Consider the following 25,844-nt stretch of genomic DNA (forward strand, 5'->3'; position numbering starts at 1 on the left):
CACGAAAGGTATTTGACTCAGGATTTTACTGGCCAACCATTTACAAGGATGCACAAAACCTTGTAAAGACATGTGATGCCTGCCAAAGATCAGGTAATATTTCTTCCAAAAACGAAATGCCTCAAAATGGCATTCTCGTTTGTGAAATCTTTGATGTGTGGGGACTCGATTTCATGGGACCCTTCCCACCTTCAAAGGGAAACAAATATATACTTGTGGCGGTCGATTACTTGTCTAAATGGGCAGAGGCCTAGGCTCTTCCAACAAACGATGGAAGGGTAGTGGTAAAATTTCTGAAAAAGTTGTTCTCTCGTTTCGGGACACCAAAGGCTTTAATAAGTGATAGAGGTACCCATTTTTGCAATCATCAACTCGAAAAAATATTAACAAGGTATGGGGTCTATCACCGGGTCTCGACAGCATATCATCCTCAAACAAATGGGCAAGCCGAAGTGACTAATCGAGGTTTAAAACGAATACTTGAGAAAACCGTAGGAATAAATAAAAAAGAATGGGCCGACAAATTAGACGACGCTTTATGGGCTTTTCGAACTGCTTATAAAACCACTGTAGGCACAACCCCATATAAACTCGTCTATGGAAAAAGTTGCCACTTGCCAGTAGAAATCGCTCACAAAGCCTACTGGGCAATAAAAAACGTAAACTTAGATTTAGAAGTTGCCGGTAAAAATCGATTTTGTCAAATAAACGAATTAGACGAACTTAGGAATTATGCATATTCTAACTCCGAAATTTATAAAGAAAGAATGAAGAATTTGCATGATAAATATATTAAATCTAATGAATTTTGGGTTGGAGACCAAGTTCTATTGTTTAATTCACGACTTCGATTATTTCCTGGTAAGTTAAAATATAGGTGGTCAGGACCTTTTTCCGTCACCCATGTTTTTCCACACGGTGCAGTAGAAATTAAAACTCGAAATGGGGCACCATTTAAAGTCAATGGCCAACGGCTGAAACTCTACAGAGGATCCATTGAGGATGAAGAAGAGGAAATCGCACTTCAAACGGTCAACGAATAAACTCATACCCGACATGTTACAGGTAAGTGTACGTTCAAAACCAGTGAATCATCTAACCATTTTTCGGAAATAAGGGGCATGCACACGAACACATAAAAAAAAAAATTTTTCAAAAACTTCGCCCGGCACGGGGCCGTATCCGCTGGACACGGGGCCGTGTCGAGGCGACTGTCGGGATAAATCCCTCTTTTCTTATCAGTTACACCATTCCACACGCCCCGTTTCACCGAAAACTCTCTGGTTAGAGGCGATTTTCTGCAGATTTCGAACGTCACCACCGAATCTAACAACGTCAAGGTATGATTCTATCCTTCTTAGTAGTTAGATTAGTTACTTGCATGTAGTTAAAACATCAAAAATTGGGGGAAAATCTAGGGTTCTTCATGTTCATCCGGATCGAACTCAAAATTTTTGATGAAAATTGTTAGTAGTAGTTTAGAATAGAGTAGTAGGAAGTAAATAGACATGTATTGTTGATAGATTCGTCCGATTTCCAACTAAAAACCCAAACCCTTGTTCTTGAACCGAAAAACACGAAATTGAAAGGGTAAATGGTTTGTTTTTGGAAAAATGACACTTAGGGTTTCATTTTCGGGGGAAACCGCTACTATTGGGCTAAAAATTTTCAGGTTTTCGAAACCGGGACGAAAAATGGAATTTTTGGGTTACAGATGCCTGGACACGGGGCCGTGTCCGCTGAACACGGAGCCGTGTCCAGCCCACTGTTTGCAGTTTCCAATCCGATTTTCCTAGTTTCGTACTAACTTTTTATGTATTCTTTTCAGATGTCGAAATTCACAAGGTTTGGCGCAAATGAACTAGACGCAAGGGCACGCTACGAGGTCCTACAAACAAGACCCGAAGAGTACCCAAGACGGGCGTGTACCGATTTGCTAACCATGGTGAACCAACTGGACCGCTTCAACAACATTGTGAGGGGTCCACTGCACGTCGCATTGACTGCCCGACTTCGGTCGGTCCACCAATGCACAATGGAGTTCTATAGCACCTTCATCTTCAACTCAAGGCGCGAACCGTTTGATCATGACGCGGTTGAATTTCGATGTGGAGGGACCACCTATAGAACCTCCATGGCGCAGTTTGGAGCCATTATTGGGCTATACAATGATGAAGAAGCGGGAAATGAAGAGAATACAGGGGGGTTAAGAGACTTGGATGCAACCGAACGCCAAGCCGCATGGGCTCAAATAGGTGAAGGAATCTACAACCCGAGCAGCACAAAGAGCACCAAACTGAGGGACCCGTTATACCGCTACATCCACAGGCTCCTCACGTACTCGCTGAACCAACGCCATGACAGTAGTGGCGTTGTTGGGTTGAAAGATTTAGTTGTCCTTCGCTGCATCCACAACCAGAAGCCTCTCGATGTTCCTTACTTCCTACTGCGAAACATGCACTTGAACCGCCTTGCCTCTGCTCCTACACCAATCTTCTTCGGGGGATGGGTGTACCGTCTTTTCAAGCACTTCACGAATATCCCAAGGTCCTTCGAAAGGAGTCCATGGTCGGGACGGGTCGATTATCATATTTGCCGAGCCATGAACTTGCTTTATGAAGCGGAGGACGGGACGGTGAGCTTTCAAAGGACGCAAGGCTACGCATGGAACCCGCAGGAGGCCCTAGTTCTTCATGCACCACCTCCACATTTCCAATACCCACCCCAAGGCGATCCGGGTCAATCCTCCTCTCAAGGAGGCGGTTTTCCTAATTTTCAAAGTTTACATGATCTTTTGCAGGAAAACCTTATGTGCACCAGGAACACCTACAACCTCGCCAACAACACATACCACCGGGTTGGAGCTATCGAGCGCAGCGTCAACGATATACAAGATGATATCGGTAGCATCCGGGAGTACATGGCGAGGCAAGGGGGTGGAGGTGATGGTAGTGATGAAGACATGGAGTAGGAGGCTAAGGGGCTGGCTGGTGATGAGCCCACAGGTTTGATTGCCCTTCTTATCCATCAAACAATTCATGGCCTGCGTGCCAGTTGTCGAACAATTTACTTTCCTTAACTACTTTTTATCTTTATTTTGTTTTTAGTTTATGTTTGGATAATGTTTAACAATGGTAATTTAGGATGATTTGTGCTTGGTTGGTTGGTATTAAGTGATTAAACAGGTGCAATGCAAGGGTTAGAGTGCTAAACATTAGCACTTGCAGCCCTAGGATGGAGAAACCGGGAGAAAACCTTATTTTTCAGGCTAACAGACTGTCCACACGGGGACGTGTCCAGCCGACACGCCCCCGTGTCCATCTCCCAGATCTGCTGTTTGGCTACTGACCTGCAATTTTTTGCCCGACACGTGGCCGTGTTCACCCAACACGCCCCCGTGTCCACCTTCTGTAAGTTTTCGTTACTGGCAGTTAACCACGGGGCCGTGTCCGTTGAACACGGGGCCGTGTCCAGAATGCCAGTAACATATATCTTTGCTTTTTAACATACTTTTATACATTCTAATCAACCAAAAATATTATTTTTGGACACATTGAGGACAATGTGTAATTTAAGTATGGGGGGGATGCTAAAACCTTGAAATTTTGCAAAATCCTAAACACAAGCCTTACACAAAACTCTATTGGAACCGCTAAACACCCCAAATTTTTTCAAAAAAAAAAAAAAAAAAAAAAAAACTTTTTCTTTTTTTTTATTTACTTGTCTTAGTTTAAGTTGGGAAGAACAAGTTCTAAAAAGGTTATATTTTTACAAGTTTACAACCGATAGCGTCGTGATAAAAAAGGAACCAACATAAGAAAAGTATGAAACGGCATAACAAGTCTAGTTTAAAATTCGATTATATATACTTGGTCACATTAAAAACCCATTCCCACAAAAGTGAGTTTGAGCCTTTATTGAGCATAAAAATACACATATTTAGATTAAATGCTCATTTTTCGTTTCTTGTGTGAATAGCCGCTCGGTCCTTACAAATATAGAACTTGCCACGACGATACATTCCCGGTCCTTACCAACTTAAACCCAAGTAAGTAAATGATGGAGGCATTAGGACTAACTATTTTTCTTTCAAAACCATTATTTTTCATTTTTTTTAACCTACCCAAAATCCCCCTAGATAGCCCCTTTGAGCCTAAACCTTTCATTTCATTACCCCAAAAACCATTTTTACCCACCAAAAAAAAAAAAAAAAAAAAAAAAAAAAAAAAAAAACCTTTTTCATTTTTTTTCCCTTTATTTTAGTAACAAGCTCGGTTTTTCGTCAACTTGCCCTTTCAAGTGACAAAAAAAAAAAAAAAAAAAAAAAACCTAGATGATGAAGTCAAAAACAAACAAAAGCTTGTTTGGAGAAATACTTCAAAAATAATAAGTCACTAAAAACAAGGTATTTTACGAAAAACGACACTTGTTACGATTTTCGCCCTTTTTACTAACCACTAACCAACCACCCACCTTTAAACCCAAGCCTTCACCCCAAAAGTCCTCTTGATATTTACAAAGGTAAAAAGTTAAAAAGGAGGATGATTGATTGCTTGGCAAGCCTATGGAAATACGTAAGTTCCGTGCCGCTCTCGAGTGATTCACTAAAATATACACCTTCGGCCGAGTGTTGAGTGATCTCCCGTGAGGTATGTGAACTTGTATATAAATGGAATTTTAATAAAACATGTTATGCCCAAATAAGTAATTTATCTTGTGAAAAGTTCAAAATAAATCATAACGAATAGGATTGTAAATAAATAAAAATAAAGCCTATAAAAACCTTGGATTCCCGACACTCTAGGACAAGCTAAAAAACTTCTCTTCTACCTATTCCATTTGGGAGTGTAAGCCACATTTAAAGAGTTTTGCTTGAGGACAAGCAAAAGTTCAAGTGTGGGGGTATTTGATGTATGTAAAATGCAACATATAAAACACATCAATTAAGGCATAAAACTAACCCTTTTTAAGTACTAATGTTGGAAAAAGAGTGTTTTTGTCTTCCTTTTGTATTTTCAGGATGAAATGAGCTCAAAATCACAAAAGAAGCAAAAAGACCACTAATTCTACCATAAATACAAGAAAAGGAACAAAAGTAGACTGCCCGGACCCTCAACGGCACCTCCCAAAGCAAAAAGGAAGAAACAGAGCCTGAACACGCCCCGTGTCCAGCGAACACGGGGGCGTGCCCAGGAAGCAGCAGAAAAGACAAACCAGTAGAAGCTTCCATTGCCCACCACGGGGCCGTGTCCAGCGAGCACGGGGGCGTGGTGAAAGTACAGCAGGCGCATTAATTGTAATTCGCAATTACAATTAATGAAGAGAGAGAGTGTCAGGCGGGCACGGGGCCGTGTCCAGCGGACACGGGGCCGTGTCCAGCCTTCTGTTCAGCCTATAAATAGAGGAGCTTGGCTTCATTCTCTCTCATCCCTTGGCACACCACCTCTCTCACACTTCATCCACCACCCACCACCACCATAACACCATCATCCACCACCATCATCCATTGTCCATCATAGAGTGTGTGAGTCGTCTCGGGATCCAAGATTGATCGTAAGAGTTCTTGACAATCAAGGCCATGTTTGCCTAAGTCTCTTACATCACTTGGTGAAGACAAGTGTTTAGTATAATACTTTTTATTTTTAATCTTTTGCACTTTTTATTTGGTTTTGTATTAATGACTTTAATAACTAGTTACTTATGTTGAAGGTGATCTTTCCTTATCGTTTGTCCGTGGTGTCTTGGCGTTATTTTACTGTCTATATAAAATAAAAGATTTTCACCATTCATATCTCCACGGTCTATATGGAGGTATGTTGGCTACCTGGTCGGGGGTTAAGGGAACGGTTTGGTAAGGGTCTTGCCCTTGTTCAGCGTTTAGAGGTCCTGCTTGGGACCTGGGTCAAATTTAGTAGGATCTCCTTCAATGCCCATAGGTATTGGATGGCGGGGATCCAAACTCTTTGACCCCCTCATAAGTTAACTACTATTAATACTATAACCCGGCTATTTAGGACTGTATCCCTGCTGACTCAGACTACTTAGCCGAGGGTAACGTCGCCGCCAAAAGCGGGGCCTACCATAATTTGCATTAATAACTTAATTCATTATCTTTCAATAATCCGACCCTTTAGGATTGTATCCTTGCTGACTCAAACTACTAGGTTGAGGGTAACGTCGCCTTCAAAAGAGGGGCCTACTACAATAACTAAGATAATCTCTTAAACAAGTGCAAAAGTGCGAAAATAATCAAAGGTTATACTAATACACGTGTCGGATCCAAGTGATTCATCTTGTCTATCTGTTTTTATTTTATTTTTATTTTCAGCATTTAGTTAGTTTTTATTTTTTAGTTTAAAACATTTTTCTAACCTTTTTGATTTGATTAGACGTTGAGGATAAACCGGTATTAAAAGCTCTTGTGTCCTTGGACGACCTCGGTATCTTACCAACACTATACTACGTCCACGATGGGTGCACTTGCCCATATGTGTGTTTAGTGTTAGTAAATATCGTGTTTTATAAATTTAAAACTTGGCTAAAAGTGTAAAAAGGGCTTAAATATATATCTAAAAACATATATACACTAACACGCATCATGTCCCAGTACCTGAGAAGCTCAGCAGATGATACCGACTCCTTTTTGGACTCCTGTAACGCAATGAAATTAATCCGGTACTTATCTTTCACATTCTTATCCCAGATATGCTTATCATCTCCCCCAAACCTCTAACGTTCAAAGACAACAGATTCATTGGTGAACCGCATTAAAACCTTCAGCCACTACCGATTCCTTAACCAGAGAAGAGTGCTTGTGGAGAGCTGCACCGACCAAGGAACCAACTGAAATCATGTTGCCAGCCTCTTTGTCAATTCTATTAGCCTCCTTCGCTCTACAACAAATTTCGTCATTAACTCCGGATCAAAGAGAGGGAAATCGACCACCTTGGTCGAAGACTCAGGATCGCCCTAACATTTAGATCGAGACCCCCTTAGCCAAAACCTCCACCCTCCCCTACATGTATATTCCCACCTTTATAAGAATGCACCACTTTAGACAGATCAAAAAGCATGGGAGGAGCCTCTATCTGCTGCCTTGATCGTTTGGTAGGCCTTTGAGTATTAGGAGACACATCAAGACTACAGTGGGTCGGCCCTTTAATATTGGGGTGTAAAAGATTAGGCTTTTTGGGTGCCCTCTTCTTGCTTTCACTAGACTTAACGAAAAAAACCTTATCGTGGGTCCCACTAGCATCAACAGGAAACTAGGTAAAATTGGAATTTTCCAATGGTAAAATGGGGGAATCCCCAGACACATTGTGATCCGCCCCTCAAAAGATGAACCGACAATCTCACAGTTCCCATGCAACGCCTATGTGTCTTCATGCAGAGACTGTTCGTTTACCTCCTTCGTATCTACTTCCGGCGAATCGTTATCGGAAACATCCTCCCAGTCCTAGATCGAATTAACAACATCGTCCGGCTCCCACAAACAATCTTGCACCCAGTCAACTTCCTCTTCACAGATCCAAACTTTGTATTGCCTACGATTCCAAACCAGGGTGATGTCACCGGAGATACTACTACCATTGTCTACCAGGACGCCAACACGCTTAACAGAAAGGTCTCCAACATCTGAACACAGGTCCGAATAGTGGATGACCGAACCAAAACTCTCCCCAATTCTCGAGAACACATCCTCAAGGTGTAAGGGAACACCAGTAATCTTGAGCCAGGCAACACGTTCGAACGGCATCGAGTGCCCTACCCATAGGTCATGTTTGAGAAACCAGTCCTTCCAGACTTCTCCCTCTTCCCGGAACCGTTCCGCCTTGACTAAGCTATCGAAGTGAAGCAACACTGACAACCCACCCAGATATTGAATAGAAACAAAGTCAACTAAGGAATCACGAAGACGCTTCCTTAACCCTACCAGAGAATCCAAATTCACTTACCTTCCAACCAGAGCACTTCCGTGGCAACCAGAAAATGCGTTAGTCTCGTCAGGCACCTCAGGAGCCACTGGCTTCTTCTCCCTAGACTGGCTCGATGTGATGTCGGTTCCTGTTGTCACACCCCAACCAATGGCGGAAACATCGGGATGAGACGAAGTGTGAAGATTGCTAGAGACATCATAACGCTATTTGTGACAATATTTAGAAAATCCAAATTTCATTTCATTTCATAACTTCAAATAGTCAACATTACAAGAAATTCAAATACAACAAGTTTAACGAAACAACATGATAACATAACAAAATTTGATACAACATATTAAACCCTAACGTCTATATGTGTATCTAGGCATCAACGCTATTTCTTTTCTTAGCATCGTCCTCATCAACCTGTAACATGTTTAAAATAATTCAATGCAAAAGCAAAGGCGAGTATACAAGTTTGGTACATACATAGCATAAGATAAATGTGTGAACAATTCCTCATAGCAAGCATGCGATTCAAGATAAACATTAAATATGGCATGTGTATAACATATCAAACCAAGAAAACGCAACTTGCTCATGACATAACCAAAGTTTCAGTAGAGGCGGGTCGTTAATCCTATAGCGCTACATATGTCAAGGTTTGGCTCGTACGAAGTTAATGATAAGTTCAACACATAAGAATCACCCAAATTTAAAGTATCAAGCCATCACATATACAAGCATTGTTATAGGAATGTTCGTGTGTTTAGACAAAAGTTCATGTGTAAGTTTCAATAGGTAAACATGTTACACCCCAAAAGTGGTAAAAGTAAAAGGGGAAAAGTACGAGTATACTCACAAAGTTTGCATATGTTTTCCGATTATCCAATTGTTGACGAGTTGATGAGGTTAGAAGGTTGAATGTGTAGGGTTAAAGTTCATGTATGCTTAGAGTCGAGATTCGGTATTTAAAAACAACATAAAAGTAAGATATGAGAATAGCATGTGAAAGTAATCATCTTCAACCCATAACACTTGTATGACACTTGGTAACCACAAGGGTTATGATAATATTTTCATGAGTTGAACACCCATAAGAATCACAACAAGGTTTAGGTCTTAGGTGATGTTCTACTACTTTAACATATAAACATGAGTTCAACCTTAAAGGTTCGAATGAGTGTATATATATATCTAGGTTAAGTACTACATATTATTTGGTCCAATAATTCAAGTAGGAGGTAGAAGATTAGAATCTTCATTTAGGCACCTCGTGTTATCATAGATGTCATGTATGGGGTAGGAAGGACATGCTTCCATTTAGGAACCCCTTGAATGTTCACCACTTCACTTGGTGTAACAACAACCAAGGAGGGTCACGAACTAGGATTTGCACAATAACATAAACAACCTAACTATTGAGAAATCATCAAATCATGTGAGGATTGTATGTAGGACAACCCAAGTTGTTCCATAATCACTCATGTATCAAAGGCTATGTTTGACATGATTTGTGGGTTGAAACCCTAGACAAAACACCAAGTTTATGAGGTTTAATCCTCTGATTTTAAATGTCTCAACCTTGTTTTTAAGCTTAACCAACCATGGGATAAGTTGTAAGCATTAGGACATAGGTATGGGATGTGTTGGACACAAGTTGCATAGGTTTAAACAAGTTTTTGATGAACATAAAAACAAACAGAAAGTTTATGGACTATTTCGGGGCATTTCCAGGTCTGATTTCTCCAAGGAGAAGTCTAGGAATCGAACCCCATGATTATACAAGCAAGTAGGAAAAAGAATCGAGTGAATCGGATAAGAATTGAGTGAGTTATGCTCATTTTCGTGAAGGGGTGTCAATCTACTCGAACCCTTGCTTTCAGCTACGGTTTGGTGGATGTTTTGTGAGTTTTTAGGGTTGCAAAAGTGGTAGGGAGGCTGGTTATAAGTGGTATTTATAGGGGGAAGGATTAGGGTTTCAATGGGTTGGGCTTTGGAAGTGTTTAGAAGGGGTTACACCTTGAAACTAGCCCACAAAACCCAACTATATGGGGCTGAATTTTGTTGAATTGGGGCTGCCATATTTCTTTATTTTTTTTATTTTTAAAACATTATAATGAGTAATTTTGTTAATTAAGTTGTGTAATAATATGCAACAATGTTTCCCTAACTTGTAACAAGGTGAAATATGAAATAAAACATGATTTAACTAGGTAAAAAGTGTAATGTACAAGTTTTATTTACGAAGCAAGTTCCGTATTTTACAACGATTACGATGAAAGAATGGTTATAAGAACACAAGATTTCCAAAGATAGAATTTCACGTAAGGTTTCTAAATGTAGGAAGTTTGAAAACGCAGGGCGTTACACCTGTCACATACATACATACATACATACATACATACATACATACATACATACGTACGTACGTACGTACGTACGTACGTACATACATACATACATACATACATACATACATACATACATACATACATGCATGCATGCATGCACGCACGCACGCACGCACGCACGCACGCACGCACGCACGCATACATACATACATACATACATGATAGAAAGAAAAAAAACTCACTTTGGTTAAGATATCTCAAGAAAACCTTACGTCAAATCTTTTTTTTCCTAAAAAAGCTTAAGAAAACCCAAGAAATCTTATTTAACAATTTTTTTTTCTAAAAACATAGGGAATATAAATTAAATAATCGAAAGTTTTGAGCTAAAAAAACAAAAAGTGTCTAGTGGGTTTTTTATAAAAAAAATGAAAATCTAGTTTTTAGCATATATATAAAAACACTAAATTTTTTTAAAAAATTATAGAAAATACTCTCGGCACTTTTTGGGTTTTTATTGCTCAAAACGTTCGATAACTTGTAACTTACATTCTCTAATGTTTTTTTAGAATTTCTTTTACATAAGTTTTCTTGAGTTTTCTTAACTCAAGTTAGTTTTCTTTTTATAATTCCCTAACATATATTGTTTTGGTGGTTACGGTGGAGGTTCATTGTTTGTGTTTTATTTATTTATTATTGTTTTGGTTTTATTTTCTGTGTTCATACTAGTTTTTAAATTCTCTCATTAAAAAAAGCTAGTTTTCGCATGAATCATACCCTTTATATATTAAAAAGTAAATTAGGAAAGGGTGTTCTAATAACATTTTTGGTTGTACCAATAGAGTTTTTCCCCAAACTAGTGTAGATACAAAAATTATTTACCTATTTGGGTACTTTGAAAAATATTTACCTATTTGGGTACTTTTCTATATCCCTTTATTTTTTTTTACCTAATTTATACATTTCTTTTTATTTTTCTACCCAAAGTAAAATTAGATTACTCACAGAATTAGAATCAGCAAAAATATGAGCATTTGTATCCATGAACAAAAATATGAGTAATTATTTTTTGTAAAAAAATAAAAAATTCTGCAAATATTCAAATTCTGTGAGTAATCTAATTTTACTTTGGGTATAAAAATAAAAAGAAATATATAAATTAGGTAAAAATTAAAGTGATATAGAAAAGTACCCAAATAGATAAATATTTCTTAAAGTGCTCAAATAGGTAAATACTTTTTGTATCTACACTAGTTTGGTAAAAAACTCTGTACCAATATGATAAACCTAATTTAATTTTTAAAAGTCTAGTAGAGCAAATAATATATAAATAAATAAATAAATAAAGATCCAGCTATAGAAAATAGAAAACTCGATCAATCTTATGTCGAAGCACGAAATTGAAATTAAACAAACCCAACTTTGTTCGTGTGAACTACATAAAGGGTGTTGTGAGTTTTGGAGTATAATTTATAAAAAAGACATGTGAAGGTCGTTAAGACTTTCATCCAACCGTAACGAATGAAATATGTTGAAACTAATAATGCACCACCAGTTTAAGCACGTGGAAATCAACGGTCGTTAGACGAAAAAAAATTTGGCCAGCCGTTAGACAATTGCCATGTGCATATATTACCAAGTCAAAGATATTTCTTCTTTTGTTAGGTGAATTTAAAATTATTATTTTCTCTCTCTATAAATAATATTATTGATACCCAAAAGTTTTTCTCGTTACTAATAATTAAAAGAGTTAATTACTGTTTTCGTACTTATGGTATGTCAAAAATCACTATTTCAGTTCATTAGTTTAAAATTTGCGATTTCAGTCCCTGTGGTTTCACTTTCGTAACCATTTCAGTTCAGTCTCCTAATACCTTCTATTTTACCGTTAAGTTTTTAATGAAATACCTAAATTACCCTTGTGTTAATTAAATAAAAAACCATGGAAATTTAAAAGATTGTATTCTTGGACCCACTTGTTAAAACACAAACCCACGCTACCCCACCCCACTCCATCCTTGCTCTCATTTTCGGCAAAAGTTTCCGGTCATCTTCTCCGGCATCACAACCCCACCCTCTTATGTCCGGCGACCCATTACCCCATCCCAATTAATATCTTCCTATTTAACATAATAACTTTGAAAAATAATGCTTACCTGGACATTTTCTCATTTTAAAATCGAAAATTAAAATTTTGGAACCATATATGTAAAAATAGTGCCAGACTTCTACTTCTACCGAAGCCATGGTGGGTCGAACCCTACAATCCAATTTAAGTCCATATGTCATACAACAATAAAATCATATAAATCCAATAATAAAATCATATAAGTCCATATTTAATTAACACAAGGGTAATTTAGGTATTTTATTAAAAACTTAACGGTAAAATAGACGGTATTAGGAGACTGGACTGAAATGGTTACGAAAGTGAATCACAACTGAAATCGCAAATTTTAAACTAATGGACTGAAATAGTGATTTTTGACAAACCACAGGGACGAAAACAGTAATTAACTCATTTAGATATCTTTTTGTTTTTTATTAATAAGGGCATTATGGTCAATTCACGTGTACTTAACATAATAAATGGATGGTGTTAACGGAGGTGCACTGAAATGGTTACGAAAGTGAAAACACAGGGACTGAAATCGCAATTTTTAAACTAATGGACTGAAATAGTGATTTTTGACAAACCATAGGGACGAAAATAGTAATTAACTCTAGTTAAAAAAATACAAAATGATATGATAATGGTACGCTTTTTTTTTGAGAAATTTTATTTTTCTTGATCTCTATTTTCAAAAGAAAAACTAGCAAACTTTTATGTTACTAAAAATAGAAAATAGAGTAAAATCTTAGGATAATTTGAAATCTCATTTTTCTTAATCTCTATTTTTCAAAAGAAAAACTAGGAAGTTTTTAAGTCTAGAAAAGTACTAAAAACAGATAATATAGAGTAAAATCTTAGGATAATCTCTGTAGTTTGTCAATATTTAATCTTTAGTTCTCAACTCTCAATTAATCTTTTAAAACTAAAAAAAAACAATAATCTCTTAGTTTATTTGTGAAACCTACCCACAAACTAGTTATCTTTAACCTTCACTCATCACATCGTCACCTACTTCGTCTTTAACCTCCACCGTCCACCATCAACATCCTCCACCCTTATCAACAACCTCCACCCTTAATTCAAATCACTCTTGATATTTCGTATACTAAATAGTGTTTAAGGATAGAGGTAATTGATGGTGGTGAAAGATGACGATAGTGGTGGGTGGAGGTTAAAGATAAGTAGGTAGTGAGTAGGTCCCACAAATAACCTAAAATAAAATAACATAAAATATATTTAGATATTAGGCAGACAATTTTGTAGTTATCCAAACACTAATACAAGATAAATACGGTTACATTGGGAAAACACTGTCTAAGATCTGTTTGGCTATACAGATGTTTGGTCTTTTTCACCAGACCTTTGATTTCATCAGTGCTTTGTCCTTTAACAGTCTTTAGCTTTCAATAGATGTTGTATCTTCTTGAACAGCGGTTTCAAGTCTTTATCAGATGTTTGCCATGTTCTTGAACAGATGTTCTGAATAAGTGCTCAAGATTCACTATCTTTACGGAGAGAATTGCTTCATCAACTAGATCTTTGAGTCATGTCTTGGCTTTTGGATATCATCTTTTCATTTATAGGTCCAACAATTTTTAATAATCCCAACAAGACCACCACAAACAACCACCACCATCCGCCTCCCCAACCATTGTAGGCAACCACCTCATGCACCACTCCCTACGACCACCAGCTTCCACCACCACAGCCGCCCCATCTAACACCACAACCACCGCCTCCACCTACCCTAAACCTAGCCATCATCTCCTTCTATCGCACCACCGTCTCCACCATCAACACCTTACCGAAAACCATAAGCAAACATTGTTCACCACAACTACACCCAAATCATTACATTCATTGTTAACCCACCACCTCCACTCCAACACCAGAAACCCGCACCACCACTGTTACGAACAATACTACCATCTGCAACGCCTAACCCCTTTCTCTAACCATCATCGAACGAAACCCGAACCCCCACCTTCCATTTTCGCACTCTGCAACCCTCCCCTTAATGAACACCGTAACCCATTTCTAACAATTACTACCGCCCTTTTTAAGATATAAGCAAACCCTAATTCTCTAGTTCAACGGTAAAATGGGAGATAGATAGATATGTAAGAGAGAGAGGGGTGGTCGACTGAGGGTGGTGATGGTCAGATGGTGGTGAACGACCGCTGGCAGTGGTGGATAGATAGTAATGAACAACTAGTAGCAAGTTATTTCTAATTCATGTTTCATCATCCAAATCATATGTCCACGTCAACTAAAGTAAATTTTTCTAATGGAGGTCCAGTAAAAATAGTATTAAAGTTGGGATTGATGGCAAGAATATTCTCTGGTAGGAGTATAATTGGTCAACTTCAAAAGGATAGGATTATGAAAATCCAATTTGCTTTTTTATTTTTACAATATATTAATTAACATTATAACTAGAGTAAAATGTCATTTTCATCCCTAAGGTATGACCACTTTTGTGACTTTTGTCTTTAAGGTGCGATTTTCATTTAAAAAGTTTGAAATCTTGTTATTTTCATCCATGAAAGTCACAATAAATTGTTAAACTTAAGGATGAAAATGACAATAAAAGAAAAAGATAAAAGACTCGAATAAAAAAAAGTTAATTTGAATGAAAAAAAAGCAAAAAATAACTAAACTCTTAGCATTTTACTTTATGAACTATATTTATTAGGAGATTTTTTATATTGTAAATGAGTGGCTGACACTACACAATCTCAAATTAAAACAGGTCACTAGTCACTTTGAATCAAGCTTGAACATAATAATAGTACACTCAGTTTGACTAAATTCTTTGACGATCTTAATGATTTTATTAGTTATACGGATTTAAAAAAGAATAATTCTTTTTTTCTAACAGAGAATTTCTTTTAAAACTCTATTGTTGTGCAATATGAACCCAAAATCTCTCTTTTTCAAACCTAGGTGTTTAAAGATTTATTTATTTATTTATTTTTTTTTTTTTTTGCAAATGGACCTCCACTTTTTTAACATGATAAAATATTATTCAATAGGATAAATAAATAAATCCATTCATTATGCAACTATAAACAAAATTAATAGATATATATAAGATATATGATTATAACAAAAAAGTTATGTACTTAAATGAATAAAATAATCAAATAATTAGTTAACATTAAATGAGGAGAGCAAATAGTAAAACCTATTTATGATTACTTTAAACATGCAGCTTAAAAGAACTCAAGTTTGAGTTCAAGCTCAAGATCATTTACGTTAAATTGGCCTAATTAGCCGATTAGGAGCTCACCTTGATTGGTTTAGGCTCTGAACTAACACAAGACTCAACAAAAATAACTTAATATACAATATTTTTCTTCAATGGCTCAAATTCGTTCAGGATACTTGCCTCAAACACCCCAACAAATGTCTGATGTCTCACGAATTACTTACATATTAAAACGCATAAATACTTAACAAAAGTAGAAAATAATCACAATCATACCAGAAACTACTTGTAGAGTAAATTTTGTACAACATTTCTGATAATCAACATCACAGTAAATCAGTCAAATTAATGACTGTCTACTTCACTATCAAATGAAAAAACTTTTAAGTAAATATGGCTAAATCCAAGTCCGAACGTCTGAGCTAATAAACCAGTTCCATCAATCGCGATTCAATTAGTTTGGCGTCGAACCCTAAACGTGCTTGAAAAGCCTACACAAGTTAAAAAAAAGATTAAAATCATTGAGCATGATTTTCTTTATTGATAAGCATTTTGTTTTTAGAATTTTGCATGCATACATAATGTATAATGCATATACATATACTAATAGGCATATATACAGGGTTGAGACTTGAGTATGTTAATTTCCAAACCAACATAATACACCTATACATATAGATTATACAAGTAAGATGATAATTGTAAGAACCGTTCGCGTAATTGAATAAAATAAAACAAATTTTATTATAACTGATTACAATACAGAAATTGGAAAGCTAAAAATCTAATACGAATACAACTGAAATAAACCAAAATACAAGAAATGGAGTAGAAGCAGAGTGGCTGAGGCACGTGAACACACGCTTCCCTTAAAACAAATTCCGAGTCTCCCAGGAGTACTCGTTTTGTTTCCCAGGGTACAACAGCCGGAGCAGTGGTACTGCCGGAGTAGACCTACAACCCGAAGGTTACCTTGAAGAATGCTGGAGAAGATCTGAATATTGTAGAGAGAGAGTTGTTTTTGTTGTTGTTGTTGCTGGTGTACTTCTGAAGTGGGTATGGAGCTGTATTTATACAGCTCCTAGGTTGAAACAGTCAAAATGAATTAAATGAGAGGTTTAAATTGCATTAAACGTCTTCAATGCAATTTAATACGTCATTTAATTCTCAGTCAAAGCCTATTAACTCGTCAGTTACGAAGCTGGACTGAAACTGCCCTGTCATTCAATGCTGGAAGCTTCTGCGCGCGCGCGCGCCCATGCGCGGTGCGGCCTCTTGGCTCACTGCCGTGAGGCGTGCGGCCTCTTGGCTCACTGCCGTGCGGCGTGCGGCCTCTTGGCTCACTGCCATGCGGCGTGCGGCCTCTTGGCTCACTGCCATGCGGCGTGCGGCCTCTTGGCTCACTGTCGTGTCGTGCGCGGTGCGGCTCAAGTCCGTCCATGCGCCGTGCGGCGGTGCGGCGTGCGCCACGTCACCTGTGAGTCTATACGTGCGCGCCACACAGTCGCGCCGTATTGGCTCACTCTGGTGCCCCGCACACGGCACAGTAGGACCCATGCACCATGCGCCCAACCGCGCGCCTCGTGTACCCGCGCGCGCATGACTGCCACGTCATGCGCCGCATCACCTACCACTTGGTCCTTGCAACCCTTGTGCTTCACCACGCGCGCGCGGTCAAAAATACAAAGGCGGCTCTCAAGCGGCTCGCGGCGATGCGAGCGTGCGAAGTGCAAAGTGCGCCATCAAAGCGCCACATTGCGCCTCATCGCCCACGCCACGCGCGCGAGCGTGTGCGTGTGCGAGTGCGAGTGCGAGTGCGAGTTAGGGTGCTCCGCACCCTTCGCGAGGACACTAGTGAGTGCTTCCATGAAACAATAAGGATGGAGAGTTCCACCTTAAATACCCATTTAAGTTCCATCTCTCCTCCTATGTGGGACAAGGTGCTACTTTCCCTTTAGTTTCAACATTGAATGTTCCAAACACCCAACTTTGAGCATCGATATCTCATTCATCTTAGCTCGGTTTTGGACGTGGTTTAGTTCGTTGCGAAGCTCTTCCAACATAGAACACAAACCCATAAATAAATACATAAAACCCGCTCATTTTATTATATTTATTTCTAGTCCAAAATAGGAAAAAATCATTTTCCTATATTTGTGAAAAATGCTATTTTCACTTATTTTCCAACAATCCCCCACATGAAAAATGCTATTTTCATCAAATTTCCAACAATCCCCCACATGTATGGAAATGGATCTTTTCCTTACACTTTTCAACGATAAACTTCGACAGTTGAGTATTGCAAGATAGGTAGGTTGAAGCCTTTGAACCTTCTTTTGTGAAGCGCACTTAGCTTACTAGCGGTGTGTAGACGCGATGTCCTTGAACATACCCCCATTTGTGTAAACGACAATACACTTCACACAATACTCTCCCTGGTTTGGCCAACTCCTCATTGTCGTGTCCTATTATGGTCCTGGAACACTAGCCTGGTTCTGCGAGAGCTCTAGGATTTGCGCACCCCACAAATCCATTTGAAGCGACCCCACTTCTCTCTAACATAGGTGATTCCCATGAATCATTAAAAGCATCATGGTTATTTGATTTCCCGAAATCATTAACCTTAATATGCTTAACCTCACTTCATGTCACTGATTGGAATGAACTAGGAAGTATATGTAACTCCCTTTTATTTAGTTTGGGGTACTCCCCCACAGTGACTCCGTTTTGGTAATATGATTAAGTTGTCCTATTGAACTTAGATCTTGGGATCTCCAGTCAACTAAGTTAGGTTTCCCTCATATTCCCATTTACCACGGGCTTTAGTCCCATTCCTCTTGACGACGTTTCTACTAACTCTCTGCTTAAGCCTTTTGTAAACGGGTCCGCAATGTTATCCGCTGATCTCACATAATCAATTGTGATAACACCCGTTGAGAGTAGTTGTCGTATCGTGTTATGTCTACGTCGCATATGCCTTGATCTGCCATTGTACATCAAGCTTTGAGCTCTACCAATCGCTGATTGGCTATCACAATGTACACATATGGCTGGCAAAGGCTTTGGCCATCTTGGAATATCTTCCACGAATTGACGTAGCCATTCCGCCTCCTCGCCTGACTTATCCAAGGCGATAAATTCAGATTCCATTGTGGATCTCGCTATGACCGTTTGCTTAGAAGACTTCCAAGCAATAGCAGCTCCTCCAAGTGTAAACACGTAACCACTTGTTGATTTGGAATCTTTATTATCCGATATCCAGTTTGCATCAGTGTATCCTTCGATCACTGCTGGTTGTCGGGTATAATGCAGTCCATAGTCTCTTGTGTATCGTATGTATCTAAGCACCCTCGTGATAGCCTTCCAATGATCCGCGCACGGATTGCTGGTGTATCTACTTAGCCTACTCACCGCGTAAGCCAAGTCGGGTCTAGTACATGTCATTAGATACATTAGACTGCCAATAATTCTTGAATACTCTAATTGAGCAACTCCATCTCCTTTATTCTTCTTGAGATGTTGGGAGGTATCAACTGGAGTTCGAGCTACACTCGTATCTCCCGAGTTGAATTTTTCAAGAATTTTATCCACATAGTGAGATTGACTTAACACAAGACCATCTTGGGTTCTTATGATCTTTACTCCAAGAATCACATCCGCTAAACCCATGTCTTTCATGTCAAATCTCGCTTTCAACATGCTTTTAGTAGCTTTGATAATTTTATCATTACTCCCAATGATAAGCATATCGTCTACATAAAGGCATAAGATGACATAACCTTCCTTTGTGTCTTTGAAATAAACACATTTGTCGCACTCATTTATTTTGAAACCATTGTCAATCATGACATGATCAAACTTTTGGTGCCATTGTTTTGGTGCTTGCTTCAAGCCATACAAAGACTTGACGAGTTTACATACTTTACCCTCTTGACCTGGGGCGGAGAAACCTTCAGGTTGCTCCATGTAAATTTCTTCTTCTAAATCGCCATTTAGAAATGCGGTTTTAACGTCCATTTGGTGAACTTCCAAATTTCTTAAAGCCGCTATAGCAAGAACCAATCTAATCGAGGTTATGCGCGTCACAGGCGAGTAGGTATCAAAGTAATCTAGACCTTCCTTTTGTCTAAATCCTTTAATCACCAACCTAGCCTTGTACTTATCAATACTTCCATCAGTTTTCATCTTCCTTTTGAATATCCAACGATATCCAAGTGGTTTGCAACCAGGTGGAAGATCTACTAACTCCCAAGTATGATTTTGCAATATAGAATCTATTTCATTTCTTATTGCTTCTTTCCATTGAGGTCCTTCTGAAGAGGAAACCGCTTCGCGATATGTATTGGGCTCGCCCTCAACCATATAGCTAACGAAGTCTGGACCGAAGGATTTTTCAACCCTTGGCCTTTTACTTCGCCTACGATCACTTTCTTCAACCTCAGGTTGTTCATGTGTGTTATCATGAACCACCTCATCAACTGGTGTAGATGAACTTTCACCTACTTCAAAATTAGGTGTTGATGACGTTGCATGTGTTTGTCTTCTCAAAGGAAACACATTTTCAAAGTAAGACACAACGTTAGAATTCACCTCCATAATAGTGTTTACGTGTACATCAGGATTCTTGGACTCATGTACAAGAAAGCGATGTGCACTACTTTGATGTGCATACCCAATAAATATGCAATCAACAGTTTTGGGTCCTATCCTAAGAGCCTTAGGAGGTGGTACAGTCACCTTTGCTAGGCACCCCCACACTTTCAAGTATTTGTATGAAGGTTTCTTCCTTTTCCATAACTCATATGGAGTTTCGTCTCTCTTTTTGAGTGGTATCCTGTTCAAAAGATAATTAGCCGAGAGAATGGCTTCCCCCCACAGTTCGTGGCTCACCCCAGAACTTATCAACATGGCGTTCATCATTTCTTTCAATGTGCGGTTCTTTCGTTCCGCCACGCCATTTGATTGTGGAGAGTAAGGAGGTGTACACTCATGTACAATGCCACTTTTTGCGCATAACTCGGCAAAAGGTGCAACATATTCGCCTCCTCGATCGCTTCGCAAAGCTTTTATTTTCTTTTGAAGTTGATTCTCAACTTCATTTTTATACAAGATAAATTTACTTATTGCTTCATCTTTACTTTTTAGTAAATATACATAGCAATATTTAGTACTATCGTCAATAAACGTGATGAAGTACTTATTTCCACCTGTTGTGGGTACCGCTTTTAAATCACAAATATCAGTGTGAATTAAATCAAGGGGTTCGGTTATTCGTTCAACCGATTTTGATGATGTTCTTGTAAGTTTGGATTCAACGCATGTTTCACATTTATAGTGTGAATCAATATGGAATGTTGGTATACAATTTAAATTGATTAAACGGCGTATTGAATTAAAATTTACGTGACCTAATCTACCATGCCATTTATTCGATTCAGAAAACTCAAGCATATAAGTAGAAGTAGTAGCAATTTTATTCATGTTCTTGACAGCCATTACATTCAATTTGAACATTCCATTTTGGGCATAACCCTTGCCTACATACGTTCCTCGTTTAGTTAGTACAAATTGATCGCTCTCAAAAACTAAACGAAATCCAAACTTGTTAAGCAACCATCCCGAGACTAGATTCTTTCGCAAGTCTGGGACATACAACACGTTGCTTAGAGTGAGCTCCTTCCCCGAAGTCCACTTCAAGATCACCGTTCCTTCACCCATGATGTCAGCGGTGGCTGCATTTCCCATATACAGCTTCTCTTCTCCCGAAAGCGCCTTGAAGGTGGTAAAGAGACTTTTGTCTGCACAAACGTGACGGGTCGCGCCCGTATCAACCCACCAACCTTTTGGAGTGTTGGTCACAGTATTGACCTCATCCATCATTGCGCTTTTGTCGGAAATCATTGCCACCAAAGGCATTCCGTCTTCATCCACCATGTGCGCACGCTCACGCTTTGGTTTCTTGCATTGGTTAGCCCGATGCCCCGGCTCGTCACAGTTGTAACAAGTCCCTTGGAACGTTTGAGGTTTCTTTTTCACAACCCCTTTCTTCGGTCCAAGGTTGCTAGCCTTTGCTTTCCCTTTTCCTTTGTCCTTTTTCCCCTTGCTCTTCGCGCCCTTTGAGGATTGCCCATGCTCAACCAGATTTGCGCTAGCACTAGGCTGCACAAGGCTGTTTTTTAGGGCGATCCTATTCTCCTCTTCTATACGAAGACGAAGAACAAGGTCCTCCACCGACATTTCCTTCCGCTTGTGTTTAAGATAATTCTTAAAATCCAACCAAGCAGGAGGTAATTTCTCAATCATGGCTGCCACTTGAAATGTCTCGCTAAGTATCATTCCCTCGGCATGGATGTCATTTAGTATAATTTGCAACTCTTGGACTTGATTCATAACCGGCTTGTTATCAACCATTTTGAAGTCCAAGAAACGGGCGACAACAAATTTCTTTGTTCCCGCATCCTCCGTTTTGTACTTTTTCTCCAAGGACTCCCATAATTCTTTGGAAGTCTTGATATTATAGTACACATTATACAAAGCATCCGAGAGACCGTTGAGTACATAGCCTCGACATATGAAATCCGAATGCTTCCACGCATCTACCGCGCTCAGAGCCTGAGCGTCGGTCTCCCCTTCCGCAGGTTGGGGAGCGGTTTCCGTCAAGAACCTCGCAAGGTTCATGGTGGTCAAGTAGAAGAACATCTTCTGTTGCCACCGCTTGAAGTGTAGACCCGAGAACTTCTCAGGTCTTTCAGCATGATTTGCCACTGTGGACGCTCCCACAGTGTTGGCAGGGGTTCCAACTACAACATTCGTATTGTTGTTGTTTGAGGTCGACATTCTGAAAAAATTAAAATTAAAATTTTTAGTCAAAAAATTCTGATTTACGCACAAACCAGAAGGAAACTACTAAATTTTAATTTTACCACAATTTACTGTTTTGGCTTCTAAGTCCAACTTTGAAGACCAAAAAACAGAAATTTTATAAATTTTAGAACTTACTGATTGGCTTCTAAGTCCAACTTTGAAGACCAAATCAGAAAGTTTTAGCAAATTTAGGACAAGTTTAAATGTAACCAAAAATAGTTTTCAACCAAAGTCGCTCCTTTGAAGATGAAAACTAAAAAAAATCTGTTTTTAAAACACAAACTGAGTGAAATCAAAACTGGTTTGAATCACAAACAGAAAGGTTTTGATTACACGAACGGTTTTAAAAATTTGTTTTAAGATTGTAAGAACCGTTCGCGTAATTGAATAAAATAAAACAAATTTTATTATAACTGATTACAATACAGAAATTGGAAAGCTAAAAATCTAATACGAATACAACTGAAATAAACCAAAATACAAGAAATGGAGTAGAAGCAGAGTGGCTGAGGCACGTGAACACACGCTTCCCTTAAAACAAATTCCGAGTCTCCCAGGAGTACTCGTTTTGTTTCCCAGGGTACAACAGCCGGAGCAGTGGTACTGCCGGAGTAGACCTACAACCCGAAGGTTACCTTGAAGAATGCTGGAGAAGATCTGAATATTGTAGAGAGAGAGTTGTTTTTGTTGTTGTTGTTGCTGGTGTACTTCTGAAGTGGGTATGGAGCTGTATTTATACAGCTCCTAGGTTGAAACAGTCAAAATGAATTAAATGAGAGGTTTAAATTGCATTAAACGTCTTCAATGCAATTTAATACGTCATTTAATTCTCAGTCAAAGCCTATTAACTCGTCAGTTACGAAGCTGGACTGAAACTGCCCTGTCATTCAATGCTGGAAGCTTCTGCGCGCGCGCGCGCCCATGCGCGGTGCGGCCTCTTGGCTCACTGCCGTGAGGCGTGCGGCCTCTTGGCTCACTGCCGTGCGGCGTGCGGCCTCTTGGCTCACTGCCATGCGGCGTGCGGCCTCTTGGCTCACTGCCATGCGGCGTGCGGCCTCTTGGCTCACTGTCGTGTCGTGCGCGGTGCGGCTCAAGTCCGTCCATGCGCCGTGCGGCGGTGCGGCGTGCGCCACGTCACCTGTGAGTCTATACGTGCGCGCCACACAGTCGCGCCGTATTGGCTCACTCTGGTGCCCCGCACACGGCACAGTAGGACCCATGCACCATGCGCCCAACCGCGCGCCTCGTGTACCCGCGCGCGCATGACTGCCACGTCATGCGCCGCATCACCTACCACTTGGTCCTTGCAACCCTTGTGCTTCACCACGCGCGCGCGGTCAAAAATACAAAGGCGGCTCTCAAGCGGCTCGCGGCGATGCGAGCGTGCGAAGTGCAAAGTGCGCCATCAAAGCGCCACATTGCGCCTCATCGCCCACGCCACGCGCGCGAGCGTGTGCGTGTGCGAGTGCGAGTGCGAGTGCGAGTTAGGGTGCTCCGCACCCTTCGCGAGGACACTAGTGAGTGCTTCCATGAAACAATAAGGATGGAGAGTTCCACCTTAAATACCCATTTAAGTTCCATCTCTCCTCCTATGTGGGACAAGGTGCTACTTTCCCTTTAGTTTCAACATTGAATGTTCCAAACACCCAACTTTGAGCATCGATATCTCATTCATCTTAGCTCGGTTTTGGACGTGGTTTAGTTCGTTGCGAAGCTCTTCCAACATAGAACACAAACCCATAAATAAATACATAAAACCCGCTCATTTTATTATATTTATTTCTAGTCCAAAATAGGAAAAAATCATTTTCCTATATTTGTGAAAAATGCTATTTTCACTTATTTTCCAACAATAATCTCGTATTCTTTAATATATTGTTGATTCCACAGGGCCGTTCCAAATTTTTTGAAGACGAAAAGCAAAATGAAATTTTGGGGCCAAGTGCAAAAATATAACACAACGATAACTAAGAGTGGTTTGCTTGTTTAAGAATTCAAACAAATATAAAACAATAAACCATTTAATTTTCTTTTGAATGGGGCTCTATTCTTTTAAAGCCCCTAGACCCAAGCCTAGGTTACTTGTCCTATAGGTCCGGCCGTGTGATCGGAAATAAGCGTCTCTTCTACCTATACATTAGATATGCATATAGATATGCATATGAACATGCAAATAACAAAAGGGTTTTAGAAAGTGATAGAAAGATGATATGTACCTGAGCATGAACGGTACAGTAGATGCGATCACCGATAGTACAAAAACTAGAACTCGTAATATCAGCACCACCTTCCTCTATGACTCTCAAAACTTCAAATGGCACCACCCTCTTGTTATTCACCATCAATATCATGTTAACCTCTAATTTCAGATCCACTGATTCCGTCACTCGAACCACCTGCAACCTTGGTTCCTTATTGCTCGACTCCCCTTTCACATTAATTTCCTTTTGTAGCTCTTCTTTTTTAACCTTCAATCTCTCTACTCTCTCTTTCCACCGTTTCAGTGATGTCGTCGCTTGATCCAAGAACTCAGGCAACGACTTTCTCTCCTGTAATCACCCCTCATTTCAGTTTATCAGTTTATGCATGCTTGGGTGTGATTGTCATTTTTTTTCTAGGTGGTTTAAGTATTTATAGGTGGTTTTTGAAACATGTTTGCTTTGTAGCGGATTCGGATTCATCTTATATTCTTCTTTTCATTCAATATTTCATGTAACATATAATATAATTTGATTTTCCTCAAATCTAAATAGTTTTTCTTTTCCTCAAATCTAATAAGCGTTGTTTTTTTAATCTAAATACACAAATCTTTTTAGTTTTTCTTTTGCCAACAATCCGATATAAGATCTATCAAAAACCGAATAATATTCAAATAAAGTTGTAATTTTTTCCATAATCTGCTACCCTGTGTAGCGGACTACCTACAAACAAAACATGTTGCAAAAACCACCTATAAACAAATGGCTGTGTTTATAGGGTTATTCATAATATTCTTTATATAAATCCATAGATATAGAGATTTGTACATACATATGGTTGAAGATGAAGAAGAGTAGCAAGTGTGGAGTAGAGGTCCTTCATACGATCTCTGCGTAGCTTCTCTTTGGTTGCCGGTGGTGTGTGAGAAGATGAGCGACCACTCCTCATATTGATTTGTGTTACAGTGGATACTGGTGGACTGTGTATTGTCTTTTTATAAGCCGATGGCGACTTAGAAAACTAGACCATGGACCATGCTATTCGAACAAAAGTCTCAATTATCAACGCAACGCAGTGTTATAAGAATTGAATTTAAAGGGAAGATTGAACCGTAATATTTTTGGATAGTAAACTCAGATCTATTTTGTCGAAGAAAAATAAATATTTTTTGAATATGTAAAAACCCT

At 39.2% G+C, this 25,844-nt stretch overlaps 1 protein-coding gene across 1 annotated transcript; it reads right to left on the reverse strand.

Annotated features, from left to right (window-relative positions):
• Positions 1-15,775: 15,775 nt before the first annotated feature.
• LOC110908182 lies at positions 15,776-25,628 on the reverse strand. The gene is made up of 3 exons (XM_022153081.2): positions 25,489-25,628; positions 24,675-25,007; positions 15,776-16,085 (listed from the first exon to the last, which is right to left on the reverse strand). The coding sequence occupies exons 1-3, from the start codon at positions 25,603-25,605 to the stop codon at positions 16,017-16,019; spliced, it is 519 nt and encodes a 172-aa protein (XP_022008773.1). The 5' UTR covers positions 25,606-25,628; the 3' UTR covers positions 15,776-16,016.
• Between the last annotated feature and the right edge of the window lie 216 nt (positions 25,629-25,844).

The sequence above is a fragment of the Helianthus annuus genome, chromosome 14, assembly GCF_002127325.2.
Source record: "Helianthus annuus cultivar XRQ/B chromosome 14, HanXRQr2.0-SUNRISE, whole genome shotgun sequence".
Classification (NCBI taxonomy): domain Eukaryota; kingdom Viridiplantae; phylum Streptophyta; class Magnoliopsida; order Asterales; family Asteraceae; genus Helianthus; species Helianthus annuus.

Coding starts and splice junctions, on each gene's coding strand:
- LOC110908182 (XM_022153081.2), bottom strand. CDS start 25,605: ATGAGGAGTGGTCGCTCATCTTCTCACACACCACCGGCAACCAAAGAG. Junction 25,008..25,488: donor TTCTTCATCTTCAACCATAT/GTATGTACAAAT, acceptor GGGTGATTACAG/GAGAGAAAGTCGTTGCCTGA. Junction 16,086..24,674: donor ACTGTACCGTTCATGCTCAG/GTACATATCATC, acceptor TAACTTGTGTAG/GCTTTTCAAGCACGTTTAGG.